Raw genomic sequence first — 21,379 nt, forward strand, 5'->3', positions numbered from 1 at the left:
CCGGCAGCACACCTGCAGGGAGAAAGTAACAGGTAGCCTGCGCTGTGGGGGGGCGTGTGCATTTGTGTGTGTGTGTGTGTGTGGCAGGCAGGCAGATGTTGTTGGGGGTAAGTGCGAAGGAGGACGAGGAGGAGGTTAGTGGAAGAAGGAGAAGGAGGAGAGAAAAAAGCCGTTAGCTAGCGCTAACCTGATCCTCTGGAGTGCCCAATTCTCTCAGTATTTTAATGCTCTGATGTTGTTTACCCCGGCAGCAGCCCTTATCATCATCAAAGCCTTTAAGTGACACTCTCCAAACGAAACTGTTTGTGTGCCCCCTCCTCCTCCACTTCCTTCTCCTCCTCCTCCTCCTCCTCCTCCTTTACAATCGCCATGGTAACTGATTGCCTCATTCTCCTCTGGCTTGAATTTGCTCGGAAGCGCAGACACCTGTTGCACCCCCCTTGTTGCCACCGTCGTCGGGTAGCTCCTATTTTGTCATTATGTTGGATTGTTTGGGAAAGTTTGTCTCAGAGCGAACCGGGAGCTCCTGTGGTAAACACTTGAGGGTGTGTATCTACATCTACAGAATCTAAACACACACATTCTTCTTCTCCAGTGAGATTACCTATGGAAAGGCCCTGAGAACTGAATATCTCAATCAGAGAGGCCACTGCAAAAAAACAAAAAAATGCCACTTCAAAATAAAGGGACACAACAATGAATATGAGGTGTTCATTGATTGTAATATGTAAAAAAAAAAAAAAATGTTGCTGTCTAGGTGACGTGAGATTTAGATTTGATAAAAGGTTTTTGCAGTGGAGTGATGGGGCTTCACAGGAAGTCGGAGAATGAGATTTAATGCAACATGAATAAAACGCATCACCTGATACACGATTATTTGTGCCTGACTCACATCAGATAGATTTTCGTCAGCAGTGGTGGTTATTTAAAGGTATGTATGTCACTTCATGCCACCGGTGGGGGTGTTTATTCGCCTCACACAGCCATGTTACTTTACTGTACATTAGAGGTGAGTTAGCAAGCAATGACACATAGAGGATGTGTTTATGTGTTTGAATTCAGGTCAATCACTAAACTCAGCACTCAACAGACACTCCGTCTAACTTCTCCCCTCTCTTCTCTGTAATCTTCTTCCAGCTCCAGTCGGCAGTCAACATTACAGACCATAAACACCTGACAATGGAGGTCTTCTCTGAGTAACACTGCTGCAGTCAGGTTGATAAACAGGAGTGAAGATAAATACAATTTAATCCTAAAGTTTAAAAGTTATCTCTGAGTCAATGACACTCAATGTCTAAGGATTGGAGCACATTCGGATGTGACTCGGGCAGTGTTGCCACAGTTACCTTGAAAAAGTAATCTGATTACTCCTTTAAAAAGTCACTTAGTTACTTTACTGATTACTTGTTTTTAAAAGTAACTAAGTTAGAATACAAGTTACTTTATTAGTTACATTCAGCAGCTGCCGACAACACCCCCGCCGCCTGAACATAAAAATGACAGCCGGTTTTGCCAATACTCACTTTATTGGAAGTACATTTGACAGTAACGCCAAGCAAGGCATTGATAGTAGTAGATATCTTGTTTTTTATGGCACCAAACGAGGGCGAGTCAAACTTATTTAAGTGTAGCATTTCCTCTACAACATACCACCCTACCAACTTCTTCAACTCTCCCCCACTTACTTGTTTGCACCAAAGTCCAGCTTTTGTTGTTTGGGTGGTGGGGGACCTCCTGCAGAAGTCGAGGCCGTGGCTTTGCTCGCAGTACTCTGCTTAACACCACCTGGTGGGACTTGCTCTGTAAACTTAACTGTGCTACGACTCCAGATGTTGCTACAAATTTGACGTTGTGTTTTTGAAGATTGATAGCACTTTGTACAAAAAACCCTTAATATTCTCATCTTTATCTGACACAAACTCAAAATAATGACTGTATTTCCAGCAAAAATAATAGTAACGCACAGTGACTTTGGATAAGTAACTTTAATCTGATTACTGGTTTGGAAATATTAAAGCGTTAGATTACCTGTACTGAAAAAAGTGGTCAGATTAGAGTAACGCCTTACTAAGTCATCACTGGACTCGGGGTGTTTATTCCTCCTAAAGGTGTGGCTCTGCATTCGAGTCTGTCCTCCAGAGCATCGGCTACACTAAATTTAAACCAAAACTAATCTCACTGGGGAGTTTTTCGGCTCATGCTGCCAGTGCACCATCATTCACATCAGAAAAACAGAATCAATGCATTTTGATGACGTGGATTAGCTGAATTAGTTTATCAAAATAATGCCTACATTTATTTTTTCCTGCACTTCAACTTTGATTGCTTCTTATTTATCTAGGAGTATTTGCTGTTATAGAGAAATGCCTAGGATTGTAATGAGGAGCTTAAACAAGGCACAAGCGTCATTGTGGTTAAAATCCAGCTCTCCCCTCACGCTGTATTTTCCTTTATATGTAACTTTAAGCTTAGAAAAATGTTTAATACGGCTCGTCCGACAGCATCATATATTCTGTGTCAACTTGTTTCAACTCTTCACCGAAGCTGTATGAAGTACACACCGAGGGAAATGTCAAAACCCAAGGCTCCATGTTTTTGTTTTTTTTTCTTTTTATGACCGCATCATCTGATCAGTTGGGAATATTCCCTTTGTGTTCTGAGTCATTTATACACACTTTTTCCCAATATGCAGCCTGACTTATTTTGGCAAATATTGGGATCTATACTAGAATTAGAAAAAAATAAGAAGCAACGAGTCGAGCCTTGAACAGAATTCCCCTTGTAAGAGGCTGATGCAACAGTGTGACAGCGAGGTTGATGAGGCTGAAATCTCGAAATGGAGTTGTCATAGAGCTGTAGAAGCTCAAATTTCCTTTTTTGCTGAAATTACTCTCTTGGCCGCCCAGTCACCCCAACAAAATGTTGGCATTTAGCATTTCAGCAAACCACGGACATGTTCACATTTGTACGTGTCATAGGCTACTGTGTTTCAATATTTGTAAAGGTGACACCACTGGATACTGGGACAATTGCAGCCATGTTTGTGGCGACCAAAACAAGTATCTAAGCCAAAACAAGGTATTTTCATAAATCTAGAACCTAGTCAGACGATAAGTACTGTGTGACGGCGATATAAAATTTTAGCAATTAAACCAAAAGAAACTTAAGTTGCAGCATACAAACATGTTAAGTTGCAACACATCTGTAGTTTGCAGAAAAGTACATTATCAACACTTATTGTGGCCATTGGGTTGCTCTTGGAAACCTCTTTTACAAGAGCAATCTGGAAGGAAGATAAAAAAAGACAAATTGTTGTTTACCAAGATGCACGTATCTATAGAAATCCGTGACACGCGCTAAACTTACAGAAGATGCGAACACAACACAGCCCACCCACTCTCTTCAAACATTTTGTAATCATCCTGCCTACACTCGGGAAGGTAAGCGAAGGTCTCCTGAACTCCACCTTTCTCCGTGCGTGAGGCGTGTGTGTGTGTAGGGGGCTGGCGATGTTAATGGCGGCGTCAAGGTGCAGCAGAGCGCCGAAAGCGGGAGTAGATGAGATAACAGTTGCTGGCAAAGCAGGTAATTTGCTGCATTCAGCCGAAGAGATCGACATAAATGAATGTCTGATTGCGGGAGAAGAGATACTAACTGCTGCGAACACACCACAAGTGGTGGAAAAAAAAAAACACACACACACATCCGGATGCACACACAGAGAGGAGGCACAGTTAATATTCTGCACACATGTTGGTGTACTGTATGCCCAAACGCACAGGTAGCAGGCACGCTTCCCGACACACACACACACACCGCTGATGAAACTTTCACTGCACTTATTCTGAAGTATTACCAAGACTTTCAACTCCTCTCCCTCACTCCATCCCTTACATCCCTCCCGGTCTCTCCATCCACTCCTCCCCTCCTCCATTTGATGTGTTTAAAAAAAGAGACAGCACACTCAATTTTACAGCGGGACTGAGAGAGAAATATATATAAAAACATCTCCCCTGCTGCTCGTATCGATTTGGCAGATCTGCTCGGTTCACGTCCTCCCTCTTTCCATCTCCTGCTCTGCCGCTCGCTTCAGCTCTGTCCTCAGACACGCACAAACAATCTCCCAGCCATTCTGGATCCCCAGTTTTGTTTTTTTTTTTTGCACTTCCACCCACACTGTTCTGTCCCGGGTCTCAAAGCCGGCTCTCCACCTCCTCTCAGGCGCTCTCTTTCATTCTCCTAAACAACTGAACAAACCTGGCAGTTTGGGAAAACATACGGCAGTCGGTAACAGCTTGGAGGATGTGAACATGGTGCTCACGCCGTTATGTGAAATGCAACCCATTACTGACTTTCATTTCATCCTCAATGTCATAAAAGTGCTGTTAGAAACACGGAAACAACCCGTGCTTACAGATACACGTCTCTCAAGTGTAAAGACATTTGATGTCGTAACTCTGTGCTGCTGCAGTCTTATCTCACCCAGCAGTTCTTGTAATAGAGAGAAGACACATTTTTATGTCCATCATCATTCACATACTGGAGTGGTATTCACGCAGGCAGCACAAAGCAGCTTCTATAGAATAGAAAAAAAAAAACATACCATATTGATCTATTATTAAATGTTACAATCCATGCGACTCCCCTACAGCCGTGGGAGTTAAATTCACATGTTTCCAATGCAAATCAACTCATTTCATCAGTTTCGTCAAATCAAGTGTCATCTCTCCCTCTCAGTCGCACGGCAATCGTCCTCATTCTGCCACGACTCCACTCTTGAGGAGAACCTTGTGCTGCTGGCAAAATGTTTCACTTGTTTAAGAACATTTTTGAAAAGTCGAGTATGACATGAGAGACGCCAAGAGTTTTGCCAGTGAGTTTTAGCACCATCACTGAGACTCTCACCATGGGTCATTAAAGCGGAGTTATTAGGTTCCATAGAAAGCTAATTGGGCTCTTATAGAGTGCTGCAGGGATGATGTATTTTTGGTGCCCAGACCAGATGCTTGCATCGCCCTGATTCCCCCGACAAAGAGCCTGCGAGATCTGATTTTGGATTTGAAGCAAAAGTTTATGAGACTTTACTTGCAGCTTTTGCTCGGCAAGACAATCCTCATAAACTAACACCACTGTTAGGATTTCTGAAGCATAAATGCGATCAAGTAAATCAAGTAAAGGCAGACGCTAAGCTATAAGGGATCTATACTGAAGTAGCCTAACTTCGTCACCACTAAAAGTCTTACTACAACTACACACTTCACTTAACAGTTCATCCGCTTTGGCAACAGTCATAACGCACGGTTAATCAAAACTTTGAATTCATTCTGCTTTTTAAGCACTGTTAGCCAAGTATTGTGTGGTTCTTTTGCAAACGAAATACAAATCCAAGTGTACGACTGTATGCAGAAAAGGGATGTCCATATGTGACAACTCAAACACGCAGCCAAAGTACCAAAGCTGGAACCTTTTGAATGGAAAAACCTGAATGAACGTCCAAAGTAACGTTGCGAAAAAAAAAAGAGCAATGAGCTCCGTCAAATAGCTGCGGTACTTCAGTTAGTAACCAACTTAAATTACTTTACTGTTCTCTCTGTTCATACTACTTCACCCGACTTCCTCTTTTGCTACGGCAAAGCTTGCTACTGCCACTAGAGATCACTGCCTAACAGAAAATATCAATATAATCACATTTGACTGGTACCGGTCGGTTTTCTTTTATGATGAAGACGAGCTAGTTTTTAATTCCTGGACTTCTGGTCTTAAAAGAAAAAGAAGAAAATTAAGCATGCAGGTGTTGACTCGCTATGAGTCCAACAGTGGGCTCAAAAAAAGTTTTGCTATTCATGAGCAATTAAAGGTACCCTGTTGAATTTTTGACCTACAGAGCACTGTTCTCTAAGCATTTTGGTGAGACACATATAAAATGTTTACTTCGTTTACAAGGAAGCTCTGCAGGGAACATTTAACCCCCCTTGGGCCCTGTGGGTTAAATAATAAGCACCTGAAAAAGAGCCATTCTAACCATGTATAGAAAAGCTTTTCCACTTTTTACCCTTTTCTACTGCAGTGCTAATAGAGGTTGCAGCCCTGAGCTGTTGTCCTTGTTCTTTTCCGCTCTGTTATTCTGTTTAACCGAAGTCCTCCCATGTGATGCAAATACTGCAGAGCCTTCTTCAGTCAAGACCCTCTAATTCGAGCTCTTCCCTCTGTCTTCATTCATCAGCGTGTTTGACCTTCAGCCGTTTTCCAATCTCCCCCGCTCGCCTCACCTTCAACCTCATTCATTTTTTTTCTCTCCTTTCTTCATATCCAATACTACAACTCTCTCCTTTTTAAATCTCTCTCACTCCTGCAGTATCTCCGGGAGGGGATTTTGTTTTGTTTGTGTGTATGACTTTCAGGACGCTACGAGTAAAGGAGTTGCTAGACAGACAGTGACTGTGCAGAGGGCAAGGTAACAGGTCAGAAAAATAGAGTTAAAGGAAATAAACATGGCCTCGGAGGGCTGACTGTTTCCCAGGATTCAGTCTGTCGACAAGGTGGAAGGGTGTGTGAGGGATTTTCCTGGAATGCAATCACTACTTTCTACTCCCTTTCTCTCCTTTTTAATGTTTTCTGTTCTCCTCCTCTCACTCTGCGGACTCCACAGAGGACACGTAGGCGCAAGTTAAATGCCGTGTTTCAAAGCGGTAACCTCTCCTCAGCGGAGGAGAGAGTTTGTGGGATTCTGTCTCATTCGGCTTCCCCCTGGGGTGACACAAATTTCTTTTTCTCCTCTCTCCCCCTCGCTCACCTTTCTGGATGGATTGTGATGATGGCTCGCCGCCTGCACCGAGAGCTTTGTCAGGCACATGAAAAAGAACGGATGCTGACACCTGACAGGTTGTGACACTGTGTTTACCAAACCCCAGCAGCAGGGGAGGTAGACCTCTAACAACACTGCACACAGCCCGTGCACAAAAGCACAAGCAAAGCCCCAAAAGAGATTGTGGTGCAGGGAGAGTACATGAGAGGAAGATCGTCTCGCTGTTTAACTCCATCAGCAAGCCGGCAGGTGTAAATAAGACCCTGCCATTTTCCTTCATTTAATCTTAACAATGGGTCCTGCAGTTACATTAACAGTAGCGCCATTCAATCAAGTAAAATGAGAATCCCTGCCCATTTTTCTGCCACGTAGCTGATGTTAAACACCACATTTTTGCGTTGTAAGTTCATGCAAACCGCTTTTAAACTTTGCATCTCATTTAGATTTCGACTTTTATCAAATTCATGTTGTGACAACGGTGTGCTTAAAGAACAATTTCACCCCAAAAATGGAAATTCAGTCACTATCTGCTCACCCCTAGCAAAGCAGCGTCGGAGAATTCTCCTAAACGACTGAAGTAGACGGGGACTTGTCTCAGAACATGAATAAGCAGCGGCAAAATAAGTAAATAAAATGGCTCCGTACAGTCGTTCAGCCTAATCCAAGTCTATCAAAGCCCAGAGATTCCCAAATTGATAAGAAAAGGTGTTATTTTGTACACCCTTGCTGCAAGGTCAAGCTGATTCACCTACATCAGACAGGTTGCGCGCAATGGCTTTTAGGCTTCAGTAAACATTTTGGTTGAAAAATGGTCTAAATAACATCTTTTCGTATCAGTTCAGGATCTCTGGGCTTCGAGGGATTACACTAGACAAGCTGTATGGATCCATTAATGGGTTTGTATGTTATCTACTTCCTGTTTATTAACATTTTTAAACAGGTCTCCATCGACTTGAGTTGTTTAGGGGAGTACTGCAATGCTGTTTTGCTGTGAGGAACTTAACTTGACCTGACTTCACATCAGCGGGTGAGTACATATTGACTACATTTTCATTTCAGCGTGAACTGATCCTTCAAAGTCAGTAAAGGTTTAGGCACATAAAACACTTGGCTAGGGTTAGGAAAAGATCACGTTTTGGCTTAAAATGCCAGGTTTTGTCATCACAAATATGGCAGAAAAAATGTCTCAAATGTCTAAAAAGAACTTGTTTTGTTGCTATAATGGTGTCTGCAGAATGACCAGAGCGCTGTTTCATTTACCTGTTATTTCTGGTTGAAACAGGAAGTGAATGCTCTCCTGGCAATTTCTCTCCTGGCAACCGTCTCACCTGGCTCACCTGATGAGACAGTCAGCACGTAAACAAGTAATCCGACTGTAATATTTACAATAGGGCCTGGACTTTAACGCGTTAAATAAATTAACGCTTTTTAATCACACTTATTTTTGCACCGCGGAACGTTTCTCACTGGAAGAGTTTCAGGGGTACCGATTATACTGGAGCACCAACTAACGTTCATGACTTCAGACAACAACAATGAACGAAGAAGCAGATGAGACTGCTTTGGTTGGCCCCGTGGATGGGAAATTTTGTTTTCAAAAGCGGACGGATGGCAGCGTAGATAAAAGCATGCTATTGCTGCACTTTATGGCAAAAATTGCAGTTGTCGGGGCAGCGTTTAGCTCAGTGGGTAGAGCGTGCGTCCCATGTGCCGTGGTTCTGCAGCGGACCCAGGTTCGACTCCTGGCTTGGGTCCGTTTGCTGCGTGTCACTCCCCCTCTCTCTCTCCCTGTTTCCTGTCATATCTTCAGCTGTTCTGTCAATAAAGCCATAAAAGGACAAAAAAATATTTAAAAATTGCACTGGCCTGTTGGTCTTGAAAAAAATAAAATAAATTTGTGTTGCTTAAGCTTCTGTATTCAGTCATTATTCAATGGTATACTAAAATCCATGTGAAAAAAATTGCTTCTCACTGTTCTCAGGTCAAATATTTATATGCGATTAAAATGCGATTAATTTCGATTAATTACAAAGCCTCTGATTAATTCGATACATTTTTTTAATCGAGTCCCGGCCCTAATTTACAAAATTTTGAAATGTTGATATGATCCATACAATTCTTTTTTTTTTTACACATTTAACACATCCATGTTTTTTGCAGAAATGTTCAGCGCCAAGGTTTTATTTAGGCAACTGGGCCGCTATGTGAGTGAGAGAAGTGTTAGTGAGGAGGTCTGACTGAATGCTCAATCGAGGCGGAAGTCAATAAAAGTGAAAATTTATTCCAGGTAATCATGATAGGGTAGCGCGCGCTGAGAGGGAACTTGAAGGCAGAGATCCAAACAGACAGGAGCCCTTTAATCCTCGGTATGGCTTTGTCAGCATCAACTTTTTAGATGAGTTCTTAGAAGGATGAATATTATGCATGACTTGATGGAGTTTCAGCAGAAAAAGTTTGTGGTTCCTAATATTCAAAAGGGACTCGCAGGCTGTTAGGACTCGTAATGAAAGCAGGCAAGATGATTTTTTTTTTTTTTAGAAAGGTTTCGGCAAAACTCTTCACTTTTGTATTCGAACACACAAAAACATATCGGTTGCACATTAACAGAAATTAGAAGGCCAAACAACACAATAAGCTGCTTTCACAGTCGCCTTATGTGGTTGCTTTTCTGACGAGGATGAGCCGTTAAAAAAACTGGGGCTGGTGTGAAAACTGTAAAGCGAGTTTGCTAGCAGGAAAACCAAAACAAGGAGCTGAAAGGTGCTAAAAATCTCCTGTAAAGCTGCGGGGCCCTGCGGAGTCAGGTGATCATTATCTACAAGGTCAGCGGTATGAGAGACTCCCTTCGCACTTCACATTAAGTCATTCAGTCCATTGATTATCCATAAGTATTGATTATACATATTTCAAGAGACCCCGGGGAAATGCTGCCATGTTATCGAATTGGATGTGCGGGAAAAAAAAGGCATACATACAGAGAGTAAACATATGAAGGTCAGACAGTTTTACATCGTATATTTCCTTGTGTGTCCCTGCTGCAAGTGTACTGAAAACAAATATGATGAGAGTGCTATGTGGGCATGACTGAGAGGCTGTTTGTTAATTCAGGTGTCAGAGTGTGTGTGTGTGTGTGCGTGGTTATTTTAAGCATGGGTGGTCCCAGGGGTCAATTCTGCTAATCAAGAAGGGTCAAAATACCTTGCCAAAAAGTACTGCAGTGCTAATCCACTTGCTCCTCATTTTCCCCTGTCACCTTGACTTTTTTTTTTTTTTTTTCTTTCCATAGCCATTATCATCTCTCTCTCGCTCTCTTTCTGTTATCAGTATGGTAATCAAATTCTGCCTTAATGTCCTACCAGCTTTCCCTCTCCACTTTCAGAGATCTGCTACATATTTTCATCCTTTTGATTTACCTAAATGACGGTCCTCTCGGCGACGCGCTCCTCGACACGGATGTGTAATTACTCATCTGTCAAGTACCCAATTTAGTAGTTTTTGGTCCCCCCCCCCCCCCCCGAACACTACCGTGCGCTCACTTTGTTGTGGTGTTAAAAAGCCAAAGGTGCGAGTTCTGCCGGTGCTGATTCGATCAACCCCGACAACTGGAAGGATTTTACACCTCGGATTGATTACAACAAGGCTTCATGTAATCTTGTTAGTTTAGCACAAAGAGTTGATTTCATGCTGGCCTGGGCTAGGACCGGACTGCTGCCCGTTTGCTCGGGGGGTTATGAAGACACCTGGGTCGATTACTATCTGCGACCAATTTAATTCATTTTGCAGGGTTGAGAGGACACGTCTGGCGCGAGGGGGGAATGAGCACCGGTGCATTTTCTTAAGCCCGGTCACCTTTATAACTATCAGTGTCTGACGCTGGCTGAGAATAGCGCTAAATAGCAGAGCCACGAGTGACGGAGGGCTGAGAAATTGACCCCTTATGCTCTCAAGTGCCGTTTCCTCTTATGGCTTAATGCCCACGCTTCCTTAAAGTCAGCTAGGCCTGGCAAAAGCCAAACAGATACAGTGGCTCTGTATTGTCACTGTCTCACTTCCCTCCCCTCACCCTCTTGTTTGATATATAGACCAACCACCAACCCGCCCGCGCCCTTCCCCCCTCTTCTTATATGAGCCTGGAACGCGGCATTATTGCTGTCAGGGTAAATACCTCCGAGCCGTGGCCCCCTTTATTCAATTTCAGGCCTGACATGAGCTCCTCCACTCTGCCAGCTGTTTTAAACGTTGGCTTCCAACGTGAGTTACTGTTGAAGAAAATGTATGTACTTATTTTAGATGTTATAAAAGTATTGCAGATGATGGAGAGGTGAGGCAGGATGAGTGCCGCTGCGCACTCATGGAGCAAACAGATAAGGGGATCTCAAAATACATTAAGCAGAAACGTACCCGTCGGGGAATTAAAGAGAAATTAACTTCTATTGAGTCTTCGGATGCGGCAGGAAGAGGGTAGACTTTACAGAAGAAAAAAAAAAAGCCACGGTGAAGTCATTGTGAAGTTCATTCATTAATTTAAGGGATTAAGTACAGCAGGAGAAAGCTAACGAGCAAATATGGAAACATGATCTGCTTACTGCTGTCTGAGCAGATTTAAATGGGCCTTGAAGCCACTGCTGCCACAATCCCATAAGGTAGCCATCAGGAACAGTTACAGCCAGTTTTCAACGAGCCGCATCTGGAGGATTAACGAAGGCACACTGCACACACGAGTGGAGCGTTTTCAAAGGCCCTGACAGCCGGGTTTCAAATCTGAAACTTTTCATTTTCTCAACCGGCGCCGTCCGACACAACATTTCTGTCAAAGTTTGAACAATTCAGGGGATTCTCTGATGTCACTTCCTTCTGTGCACCAATCACAGAAGAAACTAAAACTGAGCATTTCAGACAGAGGGCGAATACAGCGCTGCAGCACTGGACAGTATGAGAAAACATTAAACCATGTAAACCTATTCTAGTAGTAACCCAAAAAAACAAAATGATGAACCTGAAAATGAGCATCGTTTGTCTCCTTTCAGGTTACTGATGTCGCATTAACGACTCATTGCACTAAAACTGTAAAGAAAAAAGGTCGTCATGAAATTATTTCTCACCTCTAGTATAAAACGTGGATCCATGTCCCAATCGCCATCAAACCCTTCACTCCCTCCTACTGTCAAACAATAAAAGGATGTTTTTACTTTGACGGGGCAGATTTATTTTTTTTTTTGCACACACAAAACAAAAAAGGCCGCTCTGGGGACCCGCAGTCAGCATTCCTTTACTAATTTCACTTTGAACACAGTATGACAAAACAAAATAAATGAGAAACTTTGACACGCACATTCTTTTTCCCTGCATTCAACTCCTCGAAAATATTTTCAGCTGTTTGCAATCATCATCAGCGGAGAAAAAAAAAGTGTACTAATGCTTTTGTTGACAGCCAGTTCGAAAAAACAAAGGATAAAGCAGTGTTGTGCCCCGAAACCCTCTGGGGAGTCGCATGTGCTGACCAGAGAGAATGCTTGAAAATGACTGTGCTGCACAACAAACAGCGCATCTGAGGGGCAGGCACAAACACTCGCCTGGATGTTTGGGTCAGAGGGCTGCAATTATCTCGGAACAATGTGGAAATGCTGTAATTATAAAGCAAATGTTTGGAGTGCATTCATTGCGAGACGGAGCGCGGATCTTAATGAAACCCATTCATTAAGAGGAACAAGTATAAAACTCGCCTGAAATGTCAACGGGGTCGACTTTGAAAAGAGTTTATCTGCAAAGACTGCGTGGACGTTAATGTTATCCGTCTGTGCATCCACACTGAATATAAGAAAAGGAAAGGAAACAAAACACAGTGACTCATTCTGATTACATTGGATTTGTCTTTATTTCAGATGTGAACGACGGGACAGAATAAAATCTGTACTTTATAAAGTGAAACAAAGCATGCCGACAGCCTCGCTGTGTGCGTAACACACACACACACACACACACACACACACACACACACACACACACACACACACACACACACACTCATTTGCACACTCTCTCACATGTTTATTCCTCAGCGTAATTAGCTCGACGTGATATCGCCGGGTGCACATATACAATATTTTTTTTTTTTTGCATACACACACACACACAGCACGGGGCAGCTGCGGGGCTAATTTGTTTAGAAGGAATTAATTAGACATTATTAGGGGGAAAACAATGGAGCAGAGGCAGGGTGTTTAACGGTGGGACGTCAAAGAGGCAAACCTGTCATGGAACAATAGGCTAATATCCACCCACAGCTTTCCCCGGCTACCGCTCAATTACTTGATCGCACAATAGGACGCAGTGCACACGACGGCACAACACAACTAGATGCAAGCGGTGTGTTCGTTTTCTGATCGGTCTGAACATCCAGTCGTGACTGAGAGACTTCGGAAAGTTGTGTTTGTGTACGTGCGTGCTTCTAATTGGGCAGATGTTTTCGATTATTAAAGGTTTCCGCTCTTACACCTCCAAGGCAGACACTGCAGCTGCCGCTGAAGTGTCGTCAGTTGATGAACCCCCCCCCCCCCCGAAACCCAATTACAGAAACAAAATGCAGAGGTACGGCTCGATATCCCTTCTACTCTCGCCTCGCACTAAATCCTTCAGATCTCGATCCAATCTAATTCCGCTCCTCTCTCAACACCTTCCCACTCTCCATCTCTGAATCTGCTTCATCGTCCTTGTTCGTGGCTGCGCTCCAAAAAAAAAACGCCTTCCCCGGCGCGTTCCCTCTCCCCTCACACCCCGTCCCTCCTTCGCCTCACAGCCACTTCCTGAGCACGGCCAAGGCAGAGTTGAAGGTGAACTGGGCCTGGTGGGTTCCGCGGTGAGCCAGCAGCAGGGAGCCCGCCTCAGGCCCGTGGCCCGCCGCCAGCAACTCAGCGGCGGCTTTCTCCACGTCCCAGCCTCCCTCCTGCTGGTGGGACAGCATGTGGGAGCTGAGCAGGGGGTACAGGGCCGAGGAGACGCAGCCCACCAGGAGCCCCGCGTCCAGGAGCAGCGAGAGGAGCTCGGCGTCGCAGGAGGAAGCCGTCTCCTGAAGGGAAAAAGAGAGGAGAGAGTGTAAACACACATGTGGCGATGGAGTCGGGAGAATCTTTACCTTTTAACTGGGATTGCATTTTTATTTATTTTTTTTCATCCCTGTGAATAAAAGCCAACAGTAACTTTGGCAAACCTGCAACCAGCCTCTCTGCCAGGTAACCAGCCACCATTCAGCAGAGCTGTTCTCCTCCCAACGCCCGCTGGCTGATGAAACACTCAGTGTCCGGTAGATTTGGAGATTAACCAGCCTTTCTCATCTTTATATAAACAAGAGCCACCGTAGCTTCCTGCTGCAGCGGCAGTATTTCGAAAGCTGTGTGGGATTACAATATTACACGCCTGAGGAAACCTGATGAGGTCAGAGTGGTCAAATCCTGTGGCTGACCACCGTTCCCATGGCGTGTGCCTCCTTCATGCACACACACACACACACACACACACACACACACACCACACACACACAAACCCTTCTCCTCTTCGTCTGCACTTCTTTTGCAGCATTCTCAGCGACCAAAATAATTCTGAACGCAGCCTTTACGTAATATTTTAATCCCATCTTCTGCCTCTTTACATCAATGAACTGCATGCAAATTCGAACAGCTAATAGCCGTCGGGGCGGGCTGCTGTGAGTGGTTTACAGGCCATGGAGAAACGATTTGAGTGCTGGGGTTGAAAGGCCGTCTCTCTGCTTCTCGCTGTGACTCAGCCCCATCTCCTCTGCATCCTCTCACCTGTTTGCTGTCTCCATTATTGAGCTCGCACTTGTACAGCTATAAACGAATATGTGTGCGCACACACACACGGACAACAGCGAGGCCCCTGTCAGGGTATTTCTGGAGCTGAGGCAGATCAATTATAAATGTGGGGCTCATGTCTTCTATTCTGTAGTCGAGGCAGCGAGCGGACGGGATGTATTTCTTTCCCTCACCTCTGAAAATCTCTCATGTGTGTCCGCCTCTCTCTGTCTCTATCTTTCCTTGAAGGACAATTCTTCCTCAAAAAGGATCCGTTGGCTTGTGTGACGACAGATGCTAGCGAACCTGAACGTCTCACATGAGAGACGTTAAACTGTTCTACAATGACACTGTCCCCTCGTTGAGTCACACCGTGAACGTGAAATAAGTTTGACTTTGTTCGGAAAAAGAAGATCACCGCTGTGTCCCAAGACTCAAGATTCATTGGCTGCATTTACCCTTTTCAACACAATAAAAGTTCATGGTTGCTTTGGTTCAAAAGGGAGTCAGAGCCTTGACATCTAACGGTTATAGAGAGCAGTATGTCATGCATGATTAATAGTTTAATTCATCCCCTCCATTGACAGACAGGATCAGATGATTCGTGACAAGCCGGGGAGGGAGGAAGGCCAGATAGAGAGGGGACGAACGGACGGAGACATTTTTTAATCTGGAGACGGAGGTGGACGATGCGGTCACCCGGTTATAATGAGAATTAAGGGGAAAGGAAGGAGGAGTGTTGGAGGGAGCAAGCTGAAGAGGAGAAAGTCAGACATGCACTGAAAGCATCACATGCATACATTTTTAAGTGCACCAACTGTTTTTCCAGAGCCGAATGCACACTAGAACCAACTGAGGCACTTCAGAACAACTTAACAGTTCAGCCTCAAACTTTTTGATTTTGGTGCCTCAACAGAGCAAAACTGCTCTACATGGGATTTCTGGAGCTTCAGCAAACGCTGACCTATTTTGAAGCTCGATATCTTACAAAGATGATGTCAAACATTTACAGATGGAGGGAGTAATGCATTTCTCAGAAGTACGGACAGAATATGATGAAAGGGTTTTTCTAACTTGGGTTTGAAACAGGATCATTTGTTTACTAAACCATCAGTCTTATTTCAAAAGTTTTGGCCATTTCTTCAAGTAAAGTACAAACATTCAGTCACAGATGAGAAATACAACAGCTAAGTGTTGAGCCAGAATATCCAAACCACATTGTTCAGTGAGAGCACCTGTTATGTAGGTAAAAACCCTTAACTGCACAGGGCACAACCACAGAAAATACAGTCAGTCAAATTTAATTAGTTTTTCATCCAAGTCCATGCGTTATTCCCTGAGAAATTAGCAAAAATTTTGAAAAACACCTCATCTCGAAACATTAACAAAAAGGAGAAAAAGTTCCTTTATTGATTCTAATCCACACCAAAAGTTAAGGGGGTCTATTCTGGGCTGAAGTCCACCCTCCAACCAAGTTTTGAAAAAATCGGTATAGCAGTTTTTGTGTAATCCTGTTCACAAACCAACAAACAGACGTAGCTGAAAACATAAACTCCTTGGTGGAGATTATAATTAATAGTTTCAGCTCCTACTTACAGAAACATTTGGTTGACCTGGATGATTTGTCCAAACAAATGTGAATGGTGTCTCTTGTTAAATGCTATTCTATTAGTACAAATAGAAAATGATGGCCATGCTCGCAGCTTTGTGAGCTCTATTTATGCACAGAGATACTCTGAGCTAAATGCTAACATCATCATGCTATAATGCTCACAGTTACAATGCTGGCATGCTGATGTTTAGCAGTTCACCAGATTAAATACGTTGAGCTTAGTTGTTAGCATGCTAACATTTTGCTAATAGGCACTGATGACAAAGTACAGCTGAGGCTGACGGACATGTCATTAGTTTGGAGGTATTTGGTCAAAAACCAAAGTATAAGACATTAACATTTTTGACATGTTGGCGTCGTTGGATGAAAAGTCAGACGATCACTAAAGTTAAAACAAAATTCACCTGGAGGGAGAAATGAATGTCTGCATCAGAATTTAGAGCATCCATCTAATAGTTGATGAGATATTGCCATCCCTGGAGCCACGCCACTAGCACGTCTACAAATTAAACCAAAAGAGTAATATACTGGAGTTATTCTTCATCCTATTTTAGGTTTGTTAAATGTGGCCTTGTGGTGCCATTTCAAGCTATTAGTGTGATTAAAAGCCGTACAAATAAATTTGACTTGATGTGACCTGAAGGCGTGCTAATCACTGAAATCACCTTCTGCGGTGTTTGGCTGTAATGAGGCCTAACACCCACAAAATACAAATGACTCTGCCAGACACATACAGCACAGAGGCCGGGGGTCTGGGAGCTCTACCAGGTGGCATTCTTGTTATAAGTGGCACATACTTATGTCGCTCTGATTGAAATGCTGCACTGTATCAACTGTTGGGGGGGGGGGGGGGATGCAGGTGTTGACACTGTGGATGCTTCAGATATCACACCTGCAGGGCGCCAGTTTTAAAGTAACAACACATGCATATATTATCACATCCAGAGAGTTGGAGCTACACAGGATGTGTGCAGATTTAGAGGACAAGGATTCAAACTCGTGCTTGGATTTTGAGGGGACAGGAATACATACATACTGAGAAGCACATATAATATGCCATATTTCTGTCTTTGCTGCCCTTCCTGGTCCATTATAGAAGCGCAAAACATCACTCGAGCACAGGCCTGTTCCTGAAACACACACACCCACCCACACACACACACACACACACACACAGACACACCTCCCAGACTATTACTGTTTGACGGTGTCAAGAGAGACAGCAGATTTGAGTCTTAGAGTCTGTCGGATTGACAGTCGAGCTGAAAATAGATGTGAAGGAGCGGTAGAGAGATGGAGGGATGGAGAGGAATCTTGATATCAGAGGAGAGCAGATAACTTTATGTCCTTTTTCATAGCAGGAAAGGCCCCGTTACATTTCAGGCACTGCTGTTCGTCCAGATTTCGAAGCTTCTGTTAAGCAGGCAGTCTATGTGGTGGATCACTACTTGTCTAAAATCTACAATCTTCTTGTCCTTCCTTGATAGTCGCTGCTAAAGTTGGAATTACAGCAATGCCTGAAGTACATTGTCTGTTATTACTACTTACCAAATTTCTAGTTCTTAATACTGTGAAACTTCCTGGAAGCATGGTAGAGATGGATTAATCAATATTTTCAATCTTCAGTAAAATCCGTTCATGATGATGCGTTCACATCAGATTATCTTTCTGAACATCTCTATTGTCTAAATTAATGATTCCGAGGAACAATTCGAAATTTTGGGAAATGGGCTTATTTTTCTTTCTTGCAGTGTGTTAGACAAGACAATCAATACCGCTCTCATACACTTCAATTAAAAAGTGCAGCTTCTGCCAGGAGACGATTAGCTTATCTTGGCATACAGATATTTAGCCGTTTTACTTTTCCTAGGATGCCGAAGGACCGACGTGCCCTGCTTTGCCCCCTGATTGGCTTGTTGCTTTTGTTTTGTTGGGTTGGTCGTGTTTAGGCTTGAGGGGTGATGATTGGCCTGAGGAGCTACGTGCCACCTACACGTGATCCCTCTCTCTTGATTTAGTGGGAAAGCAGATGTAAACTGTGGCACAACCACTAGCTGTAGCGACGTTAATACTTCGCAGTGAGAAAAACAAAAGCAAAATGTTTCGGGAGACGTGGTCGACATGTGTCAGGGAGAACTGGAGGTGAGATTTTAACTGTCAGTCTTAATATCTGTCAACAGCTGTATGCTTGCTAACATTAGCCTACAGGGCTAGAACGCTTACCGTTGCTTGCCAGCGTAATCAGCTGCTCCGATATTGGCTATTGTGAAAGTACTGATGTAATGATAATCATAGTCGTCGAAATATAAAATCCTTGATATCAAACATCATTGATTTTTATCTTGGTGGCCCCAATGAGTCTGTAAGCAATTTGCAAGGTTTCAGACTGGATCAGTACAACCCTCACATTAGCACACAGTCTGGGATGAACTTCAGGACCGACCAATCTCCCAGACCAGATTTCATGGGAGGGTTGAATCAGGGTTTAATCAGTAAAAACTCCTGTAGTGTGAAACAGGAGTAAGGCTGGTCATTTCTTGGCCATGATAGGAAAAGAAACATCGCTTCCCCCTGCCTGCGGACTGTTTTAGTGTACAGGCATGAGTGGCATAAGTCTTCTCATCTTACTCTCAGGAAAAAAGCCACGGATTGTCTTTTCCATACTGACAAATTTATCAAAGTAGCTGTTCATATTTTAGTTTTACACACATGAAAAGTTTGGCCACATGTAATTAGAACTGGTCTCATACAAACTGAAATTGAAAAAATCATCGTTTCAGGTGTTTTTGCTTCATTTTCGATGTCATGATTTAAAATCACAAACCACAGGTACACCGACCTCCAAGTCGGCTCGTCAGCTAACATTCAACTCTGCTGTACCTCTCACACGCATGTAAATCCATCCATGCCAACTCTCTCCTCCTGTGCTGCTCCACTCCTCACCCTTCTTCCTCTCTGAGTTCCCCCCCGTCTATTTTTAAGGCCTCGCCCTCACACACGATTCAGCGCAAACAGAATCTGATTGAGGAGGGAATACGTCCATCAGGCCTTCCTTTCTTTCCTCAAAGGTCAACAGCTTCAGAGAACATGAAAACCTGTCCTGAGGTGTGTGTATTTTTGCGCGCCGTTGTATGTGCGAGGTTAAAAGCCTCTAGGAGTCTCCTCTAAAGGTTCAAACAACACTCAGCCTGTCTCTTCTGTGAAGGGAAAACGAGAGTCTTGCCTTGTGTGTGTGTGTGTGTGTGTGTGTGTGTGTGTGTGTGTGTGTGTGTGTGTGTGTGTGTGTGCGCTCGAGCTCGCAGCCGGCGTTGCCCTGTGAGTGAGTGAGTACACACTCAGCGTGACAAGAGAACTGACACATCAAACTGCAGCCATAAGATGTCCAAAACCTCCCCACCACAACCTCGCTCTTGTTATTACCTTCTCTTTTTCTTGCCGTCTCGCCCCATGAAAGACAGTCAAGCTTGTCTTTCCTGTTTGTTTTCAGTGGACGCTAAATGCTGTCTGATTGGTGTGGTCAATTTTTCACACCCCTTGTTTTTCTATTCTTCCTCAGCACGTCTCTCATTTCCTGTATACGGCTTCCTTTGCCCTCTCTGTGAGCTAAACCCGGTTGAAAGCTTAATTGGAATTACCGTACACGTACAATGCCTAATACATAATGCATGGCCGAGCCTTCTTTTATCATTTAAATCATAAAGCTCCTTTGGAATGCCAGACAACACACAACTATCTCCTTCCCTCCCTCGCTTATCCCTTTTCCTCTCCTTCCCTCGGGCTCAGCTTCCCATCTCTCCATCCGAGCTGTCCCCGGGCTTGAGTGGTGCACCAAAAACTGAGTGTGCGCGCGCACACACACACACGCACACACACACACACGCACACACACACACACACACACACACACACACTCAGACACAACACCAAACAGTCCTTGCTTACAGTTGGACATGATTGAAAGTGACAGCAGAAGAGGCTGTGAAGCCCAACAAAAAAAAGGAAAAAAAAGTGGGCTGTGACGCACATCAGCAAACACAAACACACATGCACGCAGCGAGCTAAAGCGGGGATCAACGCACCGAGTGGCAAGCAAACACAGCGAGATTAACAGGTCCAATATGGCACAAAAGCTGTAAACAAGCCCACTTCAACAAGCAATTAGACACATAATCACTCAATCACACACTCTTGCACTTGCGCACACACACACACACACGCACGCACGCGCACACACACACACACACACACACATACACACACACACCTGTCTCTTATCATCACTTCACTGGGCAGATGGGAAAGGAATGGCATGGCAGATCTGTTACACTTTTGTGTTCCCCGTACGCTTTAGTGAAGGCCTTTACGCACCGGGAACATTCTTTTTTTCATGGGATTATTTTGCAAATACATTTTTTATCATGATTACTTTCACACAGAAAATAAATATTACGCAGCAAAAAAGCTACCTAATTTCATTTTTGCATCGTGGGTAGATTCTCCTGAACCTTGTCCTTGTCCTTGCCCTGTTTATGAAGGCTACGACCAATAATGTCATGAGAACCTTGAGTCACACTCACGACAATGGTGGCCTTGTTGATGTGTTCGTCATCAACCCGTATTATGTGGCAAAAGACACATTATAAAGACAATGTGACAATGATGACTCGGGATGAGTAACCGCGGTTGCCGCCTGCACAGACACACAGCTGTATATGTGGGCTTTTGTAGAAATGAAGCAGTTACATCCATCTGTCTTCTCTTCAAATCCAACAGGGGACTTTGACAAACAGCAATTTTACCTTGCAGAACACAATGTCTCGATCAGCATTGTTGCTGGTGTGAAAAGTTTTGATGCAACACATACACAGGGACGTATTTTGACCATTGGTATCGTGTGTTAAGACAGATCATGCCTTAAATGGGGAAAACTGTTTTTGGGCGGTGGTAGAATGGAAATCTTCTCAAACAGAACTGCAGTTGTTAGCATGTCCAGCTAACTAGCTCACTTTTTACAGTAGGGCTAGCGTTACTCCCAAGGTCAACAGTTAGCATGTCGCTGACTCAAATTAGTTTGAGGGGTCACAAGTTAAGTTTAAAAACCTTAATCAATAACTAGCACATTCACTGTTTATTATTTCCTGTTTGTTGGGTGCG

The 21,379-nt window shown here is 43.8% G+C and overlaps 1 protein-coding gene across 1 annotated transcript in view; it reads right to left on the reverse strand.

The window, feature by feature from the left end:
* Nucleotides 1-12,661: 12,661 nt before the first annotated feature.
* nbas (NBAS subunit of NRZ tethering complex) overlaps nucleotides 12,662-21,379 on the reverse strand; it is a 188,844-nt gene continuing 180,126 nt past the window's right edge. Inside the window, exon 53 of the mRNA XM_030405478.1 lies at nucleotides 12,662-13,871. Coding sequence (XP_030261338.1) covers nucleotides 13,596-13,871 — 276 coding nt within the window. The 3' untranslated portion in view covers nucleotides 12,662-13,595. The remainder of the gene's footprint in view (nucleotides 13,872-21,379) is intronic.

This window comes from Sparus aurata, chromosome 22 (assembly GCF_900880675.1).
Source record: "Sparus aurata chromosome 22, fSpaAur1.1, whole genome shotgun sequence".
NCBI classification, from domain to species: Eukaryota; Metazoa; Chordata; class Actinopteri; order Spariformes; family Sparidae; genus Sparus; species Sparus aurata.